The sequence below is a fragment of the Asparagus officinalis genome, chromosome 4, assembly GCF_001876935.1.
Source record: "Asparagus officinalis chromosome 4, Aspof.V1, whole genome shotgun sequence".
Taxonomy (NCBI): Eukaryota; Viridiplantae; Streptophyta; class Magnoliopsida; order Asparagales; family Asparagaceae; genus Asparagus; species Asparagus officinalis.
Window position 1 is genome coordinate 125600145 of NC_033797.1, and position 13301 is coordinate 125613445.

General features: G+C 37.8%; 1 protein-coding gene across 1 annotated transcript in view; it reads right to left on the bottom strand.

Moving 5' to 3' along the window:
• LOC109838089 (SPX domain-containing membrane protein Os06g0129400-like) overlaps positions 1–12824 on the bottom strand; it is a 35876-nt gene extending 23052 nt beyond the window's left edge. The window contains exons 1-3 of the mRNA XM_020406557.1: positions 12564–12824; positions 3905–3979; positions 2489–2609 (exon numbers count right to left, since the gene is read on the bottom strand). Coding sequence (XP_020262146.1) covers positions 2489–2609; positions 3905–3957 — 174 coding nt within the window. The 5' untranslated portion in view covers positions 3958–3979; positions 12564–12824. The remainder of the gene's footprint in view (positions 1–2488; positions 2610–3904; positions 3980–12563) is intronic.

Here is a 13301-nt window from a genome sequence, read left to right on the forward strand (position 1 = left end):
AACATTATTCGGGTGAACATAGAAAACCCGGTTGATAGTGGATTTCTTCCCGGGAGTGGGGAGCGGAGACTTAGGACGGAAGGTCCGAACTCCGTGATCATATTGCTTGTTTAAGTTTGTCTTTGGCGTATTTGTTTTTGCATTCATCTTATATCGCCAATTATGCATTGCTCATTCATTTCATCCACTATCCTATTTAGATTATTTACCCTTGTGTTGTTTATATATCCTTGCATATATTTCTATCATATAGGATATATCTCATTGTTCATATTGCTTATCCTAGCTCATATATCTTATCATATTTCAAACTTGCTAGGATAACTTGTTAATATATTTTAATTGGCATTTAATCGGATTAGATTAGCATAAGACTCTAATCACCCCCCTCTAGGGTCTAACAAAAGTATGCGAAGGACATACTGCCCAAGTATGAGATGTTCAATTGCAAGTTAGTCTCAACACTGATAGAGATAAATCTGAGACTGTGTGCACATGAAGGAAAAGATTTGGAAGATCCAACTATATATCAACAACTAGTTGGAAGCTTGATCTATCTAACAATGACAAGACTAGATATTTTATTTGCGATTGTTGTGATGAGCTAATACATACAAAAGCCAAAGAAGCCTCACTTAGAAGCAATCTAAAGGATCCTAAGGTACGTCAAGGGTACAATCCACTATGGTCTCATGTATAAAAAAGGAGAAGAATGCGAGATCTAAGGCTATCATGATGCTGACTATGCTGGGAGATCATGATAGTCAAAGGTCTATTACTGGATACATGTTTAGTCTCGGTTTAGCAGTTATATCTTGGTGTAGCAAGAGACAGTCAACGGTGTCATTGTCAATTATAGATACGGAGTATAGATCAGCAATATCTTGGTGTAGCAAGAGACAGTCAACGGTGTCATTGTCAATTATAGATACGGAGTATAGATCAGCAACGATGGCAACTCAGAAAAACACGTGGATTTTTCAGTTAATGAGAAATCTATAACAGTCCACAAACTACTCAGTAGCTTTACATTATGATAATCAGTCTGCAATATGATTAGCAGATAATCTAATTTCTCATGCTAGGACGAAGCACATCAAAGTACATCATCACTTTCTTCGAGAGAAAATTCTTCAAGAGGAGATCGTAATGAAGCTAATCAGCACAAACGAACAAATAGCTGACATTCACCAACTGAGTACTTCAAAGTTTGTTGAATTTCAAAGTCAGTTTGAACTCATAGATAGAGAAGTTGCTATGGGGAAGTGTTAAAAGTCAGCAGCTTTACTCATCTATCCCCACCTACCTAGCTACAGTAATCACCTAACCCTAATAGTATTTACCGACCCCTAAACCAATGTTATAAATAACCTCTAAGTATTTGTTTGAGATTATCCCACTAGCAAAGAAAAAAAGTAAGTGAGAGAAAGAGAAAATAACCTCTAAGTATTTGTTTGAGATTATCCCACTAGCAAAGAAAAAAAGTAAGTGAGAGAAAGAGAAAGGAATAAAGAGAGGAAGAGAGAGAGTAAGTGAAATAGTAGTGTGTTGTAAAAGAATTTTGTAGTAGAGAGAGCATTTGTATTTGAAAGTATTGGGTGTTTGTACCACTAAAGAAATAATAACAAAATATTTCTTAGTGTCCACCACTCCTCTCAACTCAACATATAGGACCTCATAGATAACATTATTCAAAGGAGTATTAGGAGTCAATTAATTGTAAAACAGTAATAGTCAGCTACCGTTATTCTTGACAATACACCTTCTGTTCTGAGGACAAATTAGTCCTATTAGCTTGAATCTATATTCCTAGAATTTCTTGACAATACACCTTCTGTTCTGAGGACAAATTAGTCCTATTAGCTTGAATCTATATTCCTAGAATTTGACGATAAGATTACACTTGTACGAAGTAATTTGGGGAGCTGGTAGCTTTGATTCCAACACTTTCAAGGTCGTGTAAAATATGTCCATCGTACAGAACCTTTGGCTCCAGGATAGGAAAGACGATCTAGATAACTAGAAGTAAATTATATAAATTTGATTATTGGTTAGTTGCTCTGAAAGCTTATGTACCAGGTAGAATGGATTATAATTAACAATTTCGAAAGGATAAAGGTGACTTTCTAGAAAACCTTGACACAGTCGGATATGATAAACAGTCACAGGTTGATTTTATGGGGGTGTAAACTTACAATTAACAAACCAGCATCATCACTGTGGCCTTCGCATCTGAAGGACAGTTGTATCAAGGAAACAAATGCACAAACATAATCAAGCACAGAAGTTGCTGATTTTCTATTAAATTATACTTTCATTGCACTAGTTCCACACTACAGTATAAATGAACACAGATTCTAGAACATGTGAATGCTACAGTAAGTAGATCATAGGTGCAGCAAAGCATATGCATTAATAACACCTCATCAGGCGGTTATTTTAGCATTAACAAGAATCAGTTAAGGTAGATCCATAAACTTCTCAATACCTGATCATCAAGCATCCTTGAAAACTCTTTGTGAATCTGGCAGTGCTCCTTTCCACTTACTTGATTCTGTTGAACATACTGCTTTACTTTCTTCTTCATTAACTTGTAGTTGATGTAGTATCTAGTAAACCCGAAAGGGATAAAGACAAATGAATGAAGAAGCCATAGTGGAAGAAATTGATAAAGTTGTTCAATAAAAAGTTGTATATAACCTAGAAGTGACAGCTATCTTCTTAGATTGAACAACAGTGCTATACAACTTAGAAAGAAAACAGGAAAAAAGCTAACTAGATAAATATAATTTAAAGGAAGGTACCAGAAATGACACCCTACAAATTTACCAAAAAGTGATCTTCTTATTGAAATTTGATGAGAAGGCAATGGTCAAGAAATATGAAAGCAATAATTGAAATTTGATCCACAATGTGCTTTGAGAAATGATAAAGGAAATTCCCTACAACGACTGCACGTTCCCTTTCTCACAGATACATACACATGTCATCTTGCTAATACAAGAGAAAGGACAACCTATCCAAGGAAACAACAATGAGAAAAAAAATGGAAGAATTGCTTTCATAAAACTTTAGGTGAGAATCAATTAAGAGTAGTTAAGGAAGAGCGAAAAAATATAATCCATGGTTCAAACTATAGACATCTCAAAATTCAGCACAGGAACTAGGATTACCATCTGTGACAAAAAAAAAAGCAAAGTGAGGTGTTTACATTATCATGGCAGGAAAGTTATGAGCCAAGTAATAGAAACTAATCGAACAAAGAAAGGCTTTAAACAGAAAACAATTTAGACTATGCCAAAGACGTCCATGAAAGAAGTATGGACTTATTAATGTAGGAAAAACATAAGATAGGGTCCCCATGAAGAAAATAAGATCAATTTTCCTAAAAGAAACAAATACTAGGCAAGAGGCATATTGGTCTAGTTTAATGACATATATGATGGAAAAATAATTAAGGTGAGGACCCTTGGAGGAGAGAAAAGTCAGCCATAAGACCACAAGCTTATACCAAAAATTGGCATAAAGTCCTCATTTTTATGAATTATCTATGCATATATTTACTTCAGGATGAAGTACCAATTTAAATTATGAATGATGCACTTATGTAATATTGTATTAGTTAGGTGACCGATAGTTTTTAAGGAATAATTTTTAAAGTACAATATTTTCAAGAAGTGAATGAACTATGAGATTACATGATAAGCATGAACAAGTAAGATAAAACTTTAATCGTTCTTTAACTGCATGTGAAAGGCATCAGAACTTGAAACGGTGCAAACTTCAGCTGTCTTTGTTTTGAGGGTAAATTATTTTCTCATTCAAATAAGAAGTTTAACATATCAAATCATAGAATAAAACATAAGATAGAAGTTAACGTGTCAAACCAGAGAATAAAGCATACCCTTTCCAGTCAGGAACCTGATCTGCCGTCAGTCTTTTTCCAAAATTAACCATCTTGATGTTGAAAAAATATTATCTACAACCAGGACAAAGAAAGATAAAAAGAAAGACTATTAAAATCAGAATTACAAGAGAAACATTCATCATAGAGGATTGACTGGAACAAACTGAACAATAATTCTGAGCTTGAAGAGGAAATTCTATCATGTGTTAAATTGCCTATCAGCTTGTGAGAGAGAAATCAGGCTAATGCAGAAAAAAGAAGAACAAATCATTTGCAAGGAATAATGAATATGGCTTACATATTGACATACGTCATTCCAAAATTACAGTGCTAAGACAAGAAGACCATCGAATAAGTCTAAAATATAGGAACCTCAAAAGGAGTTAGCATGACAAAAAAACAACCATAAAGAAATGTGGTCTTAAGAGCATATTACATTTAACCATTATGTGATCCATCTCGAACTTTATTGAAAGTAATGACAAAAAAGAAATTTATAAATCAGGATCAACTTATTCAAATATTGGCACTATGAGAATGAACCTCACCAATATTTCAAGAAAAGGCTTGATAAAGATCATTTTGGCCTTTGTTTAGTACCACACGCAGGACATGGTTGGCCGAGATAATTAAAACGATGAACAACGAATAGAGAAAAGATCTGAAGAATTACTGGAATTCCTATCAGAGGAAAACATATTAAATCTTTTGGTCACTACTATTTGCAACATAACATTTACATAAATTATTACACCTATATTACACCTATAAATTACTATTTGCAACATATCATTCATATTAACTCTCGAATCCCATGTTTGTCTTGCAAGGTTCCATGTGCTCCTGATGAACCTCTCTCCAAAGCTAATCAAGTGCCGCTTCTATGGCAAATTATTACTATGCAAAGCACTATAAGCCAATAACTTATGCAAGCTCATTTGACTCTTAGGTGCAAAAGCTGTATCACGAAACTAAGTATCATCTGTTGGACTCTTACATGTGAATAGGATCACTTAATGAAGAGGATTTGGATCCAGTCTCTCCCTATCAAGGAAAAGCCAAGCAACATATTCTAAGCTTTATAAGCTATATCATGGTCATCCACAATCTCCATTAATCAAGTATTTTGAGATCATCTATGATGCTCTAGCCCCATCATATTTCCATATCCTGCTTAAAGCTCTTCTACAATTTTATTCAAGTTTATGAGTTTTCCAAACAACAAAATGCCAAGTTATACTCAAATCTTCGGTACCCACAAAGACTTTGTTTTCGAATAAAGTTAATGAGACTCCTAAACATGTAGATCTCTTGTATCTATGCGATTATGGTCCACAAATCAATTTCAACAGGATTAGGTTGTTCATCTTCAATGAGTTGATTCCTCTATTTCCAAATTCTTCAATTGTTAAGCGTAGAGTCACACCCTCACGCCCGCGGAAGAGATATTACCCGAAAGAGAAAGCTCTGGCTTTGGTTTTCACAAAAGCTCAAGTCAACCTTTATATTCTCGTCTCACAAAGGAAACAAGAAAAGAAGTGAAATATCTCAACAAAGTGAGATATACATTCTTCCTCTCAGCGGTTCTAGGACTAAATGTCGAGGGAACCAACAAGTAATAGCCAACTCTTGTTCCAGCTCAACCACTCATCAGTTCTAGGACTGACTTGTCGAGGGAACCTACAAGCAAAACCAGCTCACGGTTAAGAAATGAGATTTACGTGGTTCACCAAACTTGCCTACATCCACAGGAGGGGGTTTTCACTATGAGGAGAATACCAAACTTGTACAACTCACAAGTTCTCTCTTTTCTTTTACTTCTCACTCACTCTCTTTTCCTCCATACCACAAATCTCTCTTCCTCCTCCACTCTATTTATAGGGAGAAAGAAGAGGCAACATCCCCCAAAACATGCTTCATGTTTAGGGGAATGTCCTCCCTTGAAACATGGAGACATGCTCCATGTTTTAGGGAATGTCCCCCTTGAAACATAGAGATATGCTCCACGTTTTGGGGAGGGGTTCACAATTCTCCACCTCGTACATCATTTGATAAACCTTAAATTTTGGACGAACATCAAAAGAACACCACGAATATCACCAGAGAGATCTGAAACAGCAAACCAGGCCAAACCAGCTGTGTCACTATACTGTGGCTACCTACGTACCCTTCACTGGGATCAAGCTAATCATAGTTCTGTAACTATTCTTCAACATAGTCTCTATCTCACTCCCATCATCGCCCCAAAGGGCCATACCCTCTTAGGTAGATCAACACGGGCTGATATGAAGCAAGTCCAAGCAATGCTTAAACTTGCAACATGTAACCACCTTAGTTAACATGTCCACGGGATTCTCATTCGTATGCACCTTCATGAGAGAAATATCGTCTTCCTCTATGACATCCCGTACAAAATGATATCTGACATCGATATGCTTGGTACGAGCATGATGAACTTGATTCTTCGCCAATTGAATCGCACTCTGACTATCGCACCACAAGTTCACTCTCCTGCTCAATCCCCAAATCGTCTAGAAGACCCCACAACCATAATGTTTCCTTCACTCCCTCCGTCATGACCATATATTCGGCCTCTGTAATAGAAAGTGTCACTGTAGCATGTAACATCGATCGACAACTAACTAGAGCCTCATGTCACTGTAGATCGTCTATCTAGATCGTTCGCATAATCAGAGTCCACAAACCCATCAATCTGACATGTATCTCCACCAAAACACAGACCCGTATCCGATGTACCCTTTAAGTACCTCAGGACCCACTTTAATGTTTCTCAATGTGCCTTTCCCGGATTCGTCATTAATCTACTAACTATACTGACCGCCTGTGAAATATCTAAACGTGTACACACCATTGCATACATCAAACTGCCAACTGCACTAGCATAAGGTTCACGCTTCATGTGTGCCTTTTCTTCCGCTGTAGTGGGAGATTATTTGCCTGAAAACCTGAAGTGTGGAGCCAATAAAGTCACCACTGACTTAGCACTTTGCATCCCGAACCTCGCGATCACCCGGTCTATATAGCCCTTCTGACTTAAGAGCAATCACTGATTCGCCCGCTCTCTTCTAATCTTCATACCCAGTATTTTCCTTACAGCGCCCATGTCCTTCATCTCGAACTCTTACCAAGTTGAGATTTTAACCTATCTATATCCACCTTGCTCCTCGGAGCAATAAGCATGTCATCTACATACAAAAAAAGATAGATATAATCACCTCTACGAAAACTCATGCTTCAGCATGAAGGAGTCAAATCGCTTGTACCACTGCCGATGAGATTGCTTCAATCCATATAGTGATTTCCTCAAGCGACATACATGATGCTCCTTATCCTCAACCTTGTAGCCCTTAGGTTGATGCAATAGATCTCTTCATCCAAGTCTCCGTGTAAGAAGGTCGTCTTTACATCGAGTTGTTCCAGCTCAAGATCAACATGAGTAACATACTCAATAGCCCCGAATAGAAGTGTGTTTTATCACCAGAAAAAATATTTTATTGTAATCCACACTCTCTTTGTGTAAACCCTTTAGTCACTAGCCTCGCCTTGTACCTTATACCACCGAGCTCTGAATGATCTTCCTTTCTCTTATACACCTACTTACAACCAATAGCTTTTTTTCCTACGTGGAATAGGACCACCTCCCATGTTTGGTTTTTTTCCTTAGGTTGATGCATAGAGATCTCTTCATCCAAGTCTCCGTACAAGAAGGTCGTCATTACATCGAGTTGTTCCAGCTCAAAATTACCATGAGCAACAATACTCAATAGCCCCGAATAGAAGTGTATTTTATCATCGGAGAAAATATTTTATTATAATCCACACCCTCTCTTTGTGCAAACCCTTTAGTCACTAGCCTCGCCTTGTACCTTGTACCACCGAGCTCTGAATGATCTTCCTTTTTCTTATACACCTACTTACAACTAATAGCTTTTCTTCCTACGTAAAATGGGATCACCTCCCATGTTTGGTTTTTCCAAAGAGATTTCATCTCTTCTTCCATCGCAGCCAACCAACTCTCACTATCCTTATTCCGAATAGCTTCTTTGAAGGTAACCGGCTTATCATCCTCCACCAAGAGTACGTATTCTACCAAATTAACCTGCCCATAATGCTTCAAGGGTTGATCAAACCCAGCTTTAGTACCTGCTTGTATGCTCGCCTTGACCTAGTGGAAGCCAAACTATCCTCGAACTGTTGTTGTTATAGTGCCTGTGTATTTTCTTGCTGAACCTCCTCATGTTCAAGCTTATCATCTTCATGATCCTCCACTTGAACACGACTAGAATCTGGTTAGTCCTTAGGTTCTATCTCAATAACCTGAGACTTTGAAGTCCTAACAGTCCCAACACCATCATCCTTGGACGTCTTAGCAATTATGGATTTCTCATCAAAGATAACATCCATGCTGATCACGAACTTCGAATCTTCTGTACACCAAAAACGATAGTCTTTTACGTCCTTTGCATACCCCAAGAATAATGCATTTTTGGCTCTCGCGTTAAGCTTTCCCTCATTGACGTGATAATAGGCGGTACACCCAAAAATCCGGAGCCTCTCATAATCTGCATGCTCCCCTAACCACATCCTAAAGGGTGTATCACCATCCAGTGTAGAATATGAAGATCGATTTACTATGTAGCAAGCTGTAGCAATCGACTCTGCCCACCATTCTTTTCCCAAACCAACATATGATCGCATACTCACTGCTTTCTCCCGCAGCGTACGGTTCAACTTCTCCGCGACCCTATCCTGCTGTGGTGTTGATCTGACTATCCAGTGTCTAGTAATGTCCTCCTGATCACAGAACTCCTTGAATGCACTATCTGTATACTCTGTACCATTGTCAGATCTTAGTATCTTTAATTTCTTCCATGTCCTGTTTTCAACCATCTCCTTTCACTTCTTAAATATCTCGAATACCTCATTCTTGTGCTTAAGAAAATAAATCCAAGCATACCTCGAATGATCATCTATGAACGAGACAAAATACTTGGAACCACCCTTGGAAGTTGTCTGAATAGGACCCCAAACATCCGTGTGTACATAATTTAGTATCCCTTTGCTCTTGTGATTGTTTCTCAGAAATTAAACCATGTGTGTCTTTTCATACACACAATCCTCGTAAAAATCCATGTAAGGTTTCTTAAGATTCTTCAGCAAATCCTATTTACCAAGCAGATTTAGGCCTTTCTCTGATATGTGCTCAAGCCGTCTATGTCATAACCGTATGTGCTCACATGGGTCTCCACCACTTCCATCAGTTCTAACCACTGCATCTTCTGTTACTGTTGTACCCGAGAGAGTATATAGATTATAGTGACGAATAACCTTCATCACTGCCTAGGAACCTCGAACAACTTTCTTTACTCTGTTCTCTGTTATTATTCTGCAACCATCGGAGTCTAAAGCACCAACTGAGATGAGATTCTTTCGCAAGTCAGGAACATGCCTCACATCCGTTAGGGTTCTGACCACTCCATCATGCATCTTGATTTTAATATCGCCAAGCCCCACCGTTTTACAAGCATTGTTATTTCCCATCAATACGGTTTCACCATCAATGCTTCTATAGGTAGTAAACCACTTCCTATTTGGACACATATGGTAAGAGCAACTCGAATCAAGAATCCACTTACTAGGGGTATCTTCGTTACCCGTAACAACATAGCATTCTTTATCGCTCCCTTCCTCCGAGACGTAACTCGCCTCTTCCTTGTCTTCTCTCCTCTTGGTTTTATTGTTGTCCTTTTTCTCACCTACTCTCTTATTAGGACAATCAACCTTGAAATGCCCAACTTCACCGTATTTAAAACACGCCCTTCCCGCAAGAGTTCTCGATTTCGATCTAGACTTTCCTCCTTTGTCTTTTCCTCACTCATTACCCCTTCCTCTAGCAAACAATCTCTGTACTTGTTTTTTGTTACCACCAGTAGTCATGTCACTGGTTGTAATCTTCCGAAGGTCATCCGCTAGAAGCATTGTTCTAGTCTCATCAATCGTCAAATTGTCTCCTACAAGTATCAATGTTTGTACCAGGTTCTCATAAGATTTCGGCAGATATAGAAGTAGTAGAAATACCTGATCCTCGTCTTCAACTATCACGTCTATGTCCTTTAAGTCTGATATGATCCTATCAAACTTGTTGATGTATTTTCAGATTGATGAGCCCTCCTCCATCTTGTAAGTATATAATTTGGATTTCAAATAGATCCGGTTCGTTACTCTTCATCATGAATGTGCTTTCTAACTTCGACAACACGCCCGCAATCGTTTCCTCTCCATCTACAAAGAAAGCTACATCCCTTTTAAGGCAAAGGATAATCGACGCCCGTGCTTCCAGATCCAGCTCCTCCCAATCCTCATCAGACATATCCTTATGCTTCTTCTCTTTTCCAGCCAAAATCTTGTGCAATTTTTACGAAATCAACGAGTATTTCATCTGCATCCTCCAATAGGAGAAACCATTCTTCCTATTGAACTTTTCGATCTCGTACTTTTTAACTTTAACTGTTTTACTTGTTGACGTCATTCTTCGCTTGTATAAATAAATCCTCTTCTCTCAGGAATTCCAACAAATACCTTGTGTTCACCACACTAATGAAACACCACCTCAGATCAGAAATTTTATCACCTCCAATCTAAATAAAGGGTTCTGATACCAATTGTTGGACGTAAAGTCATGCCCTCACGCCGGGGAAGCGATATCAGTTGAGAGAGAAAGCCCTAACTTTTGTATTCACAAAATCTCAAGTCAACCTTAATATTCCCGTTTCACAAAGAAAACAAGAACAGAAGTTAAATATCTCAACAAAGTGAGATATACACTTGTCAGCAGTTCTAGGACTGAATGTCGAGGGAACCTACAAGCAATAGCCAACTCTTGTTCCAGCTCAACCTCTCATCAGTTCTAAGACTGACTTGTCGAGGGAACCTACAAGCAAAACCAGCTCACAGTTAAGACACGCAATTTATGTGGTTCGGTAAACTTGCTTATGTCCACGGGAGAGGGTTTTCACTATGAGTAGAATATCAAACTTGTACAACTCATAAGTTCTCTCTTTTCTTTTACTTCTCACTCACTCTCTTTTCCTCCACACCACAAATCTCTCTTCCTCCTCCACTATTTATAGGGCGAAAGGAGAGACAACATCCCCGAAACATGCTCCATGTTTCGGGGAATGTCTCCCTTTAAAACATGGAGACATGCTCCATGTTTTTTCCCCCTTGAAACATGGAGAGGGGGTTCACATCAATGAATTATAGCTCCCCACAACGGTTGCATGGTTGACTCTTTCTATTCTCTTATGTAATTCACAAAATCGAACTTATTTTTCGGTGCAAAATAAAATGTTTTCTTTTTCTCATTCCCTGGGAATCATAAATAAAATTATGCAAAAAATTTCCAGTAGCCTTTTGTCGTGTTCAACAACAAAAATTCGTTTAATGAAGAGCTAGCTGGAGTACTAGAGAAGTCTGTCCTCGGAAATAACCAACCACAGTTGGAATTTATGAACATAAATCTCTGTAAACTTATTAAATGCAGCACATGAGATTTTCAATGTTACTGGATGATGCTAATGTAAGGCCTTAGCGAGGAACTTGATGAAGTTTGAAAATATACATGACTTGTGATTATGAAGCAACAAGTTTGATGAAGTTTGATAATATATATGATTTGTGATTAAGAAGCAACAAGTTCAAGGCAATGCCTCCAACCACCGGGAAGTTTCTCTCATTGAAGTCAGAGGTTTTAAAAAAAAAAATTGAGGGAGAGGTTGTAAAGGACCATTATATATTCAAAACAGAGAAGAAAGGGGGAGAAGAATTAGAGCAATAAGATGATCTGATTCCTTCATATTAGCAGAAACATTAAAAAGAAAATTAATTCTTAATAACTTTAGAAAATTGCATAACTTAAAGCAAAAGCTTGCTTAAGTAAAAAACTAAGGTTTCATAAGTAAAAACTAGTATCTACAGTATTACCGCAAAGCTGACCTGCAAATATACATTCTCTTAATTACAGATTAATAACTGGGTTGACGCTTAACAAAAACTATACAAGCCTGAAAAAATGAACGCACAACTTAAAAGAAGAGGCATGCTTATAATCAGTGATCAGCCGGAAATTTTGGTAATAAAGATAACTTGAATATATATCGTCCGTGAAGAAACATGCAAGAATAGTAACCTAATTAAAATAATTAATCAGCATAAATTTGGTCGAAATGCTTGAAGAGATTAATTTTAATGCTAAATTTAGAATAAAAGCTGTCCTTGTCCAACTTTTTCCTTCCATTTCCTTCACGTACAAAGCATAAATTCTGCACCATCACCGTCACTTTTACACAAAAGAATTTAAAATTTTAATCTTTTCCACTCAAGGAGAGATTCCCAAAAGAGCCAATCAATTCTTAAAACAAATAAACAAATTCTTTTGCTCGATCTATTAACTCCGTCAAATTCATTAAAAACGCCAGTATGATATAAACTCAATCAGATCAAAATAAAAGAAAAAGAAGAAAAAAAAACCTGGATTTACTATCTAAGAATGAACCTCAAGTGGCAACTTAAAAATAGCAAAAAAAAGAAAATGGAGGGAAATTACAAGAACAGTATTAGTAATGAGAAGCCTTACCAAAGAGCAAAAGGTGCAAAATATGGCCTCGTCCGCTTTAGATGATCATCAACAAACGAGGCGACGCCAGAATTTTCACACAATTTGAATGAAATTCTATTGCATTTTAGTGGAAAGAAACAAATCTAGGGCACAAGAAAAACGTTGCAGCAAAAGCCTCGGGAAAATGTGAGGTCAGACAGAGGAGAGAGAGAGAGAGAGAGAGAGAGAGAGTATCGTGGTTTCTTTGTGTTTGAGTTGCGCCATTTAGTGGCAGTCGGATTATATAAGGGAGGCTCGGGCTCCACGAGGATCCGATCACCGCCCGATATATCGCTATTTATTGTCCCGTTGCGTATCGGGTTCCAAAAAGGGTAACATTTCACGGAGGGTGAAAAGCAGAAGGTTTGTTCTTTCCAAACCCAAAGTGTTGATTCCTTTTTTTTGGCACCCCAATATCTGTACTGAAGGACTCACAGGCTAAGTGCGGGTTCAAAAATGTTGTCTTTTGATTTTGAGAGTAATCAGTGTGGACTTTTGGATTTAAGAACAGTTTAAAATTTTGGAAGCTGGTGGATCATAAACCAAACGCCTGTAAGATTTGGGTTTAGAAATAAAATACTAAAGGTTAAAATGACAGGTAGTGTTGGGATCCTGGATATTCTGGGAATATCCGGCTGGCAACGAAAGAAACGGCATCTTCGATACAAAACTGAACGCGTGGCAGCGGAGGACAGTGGGTCCCACAGATCGGAGTCT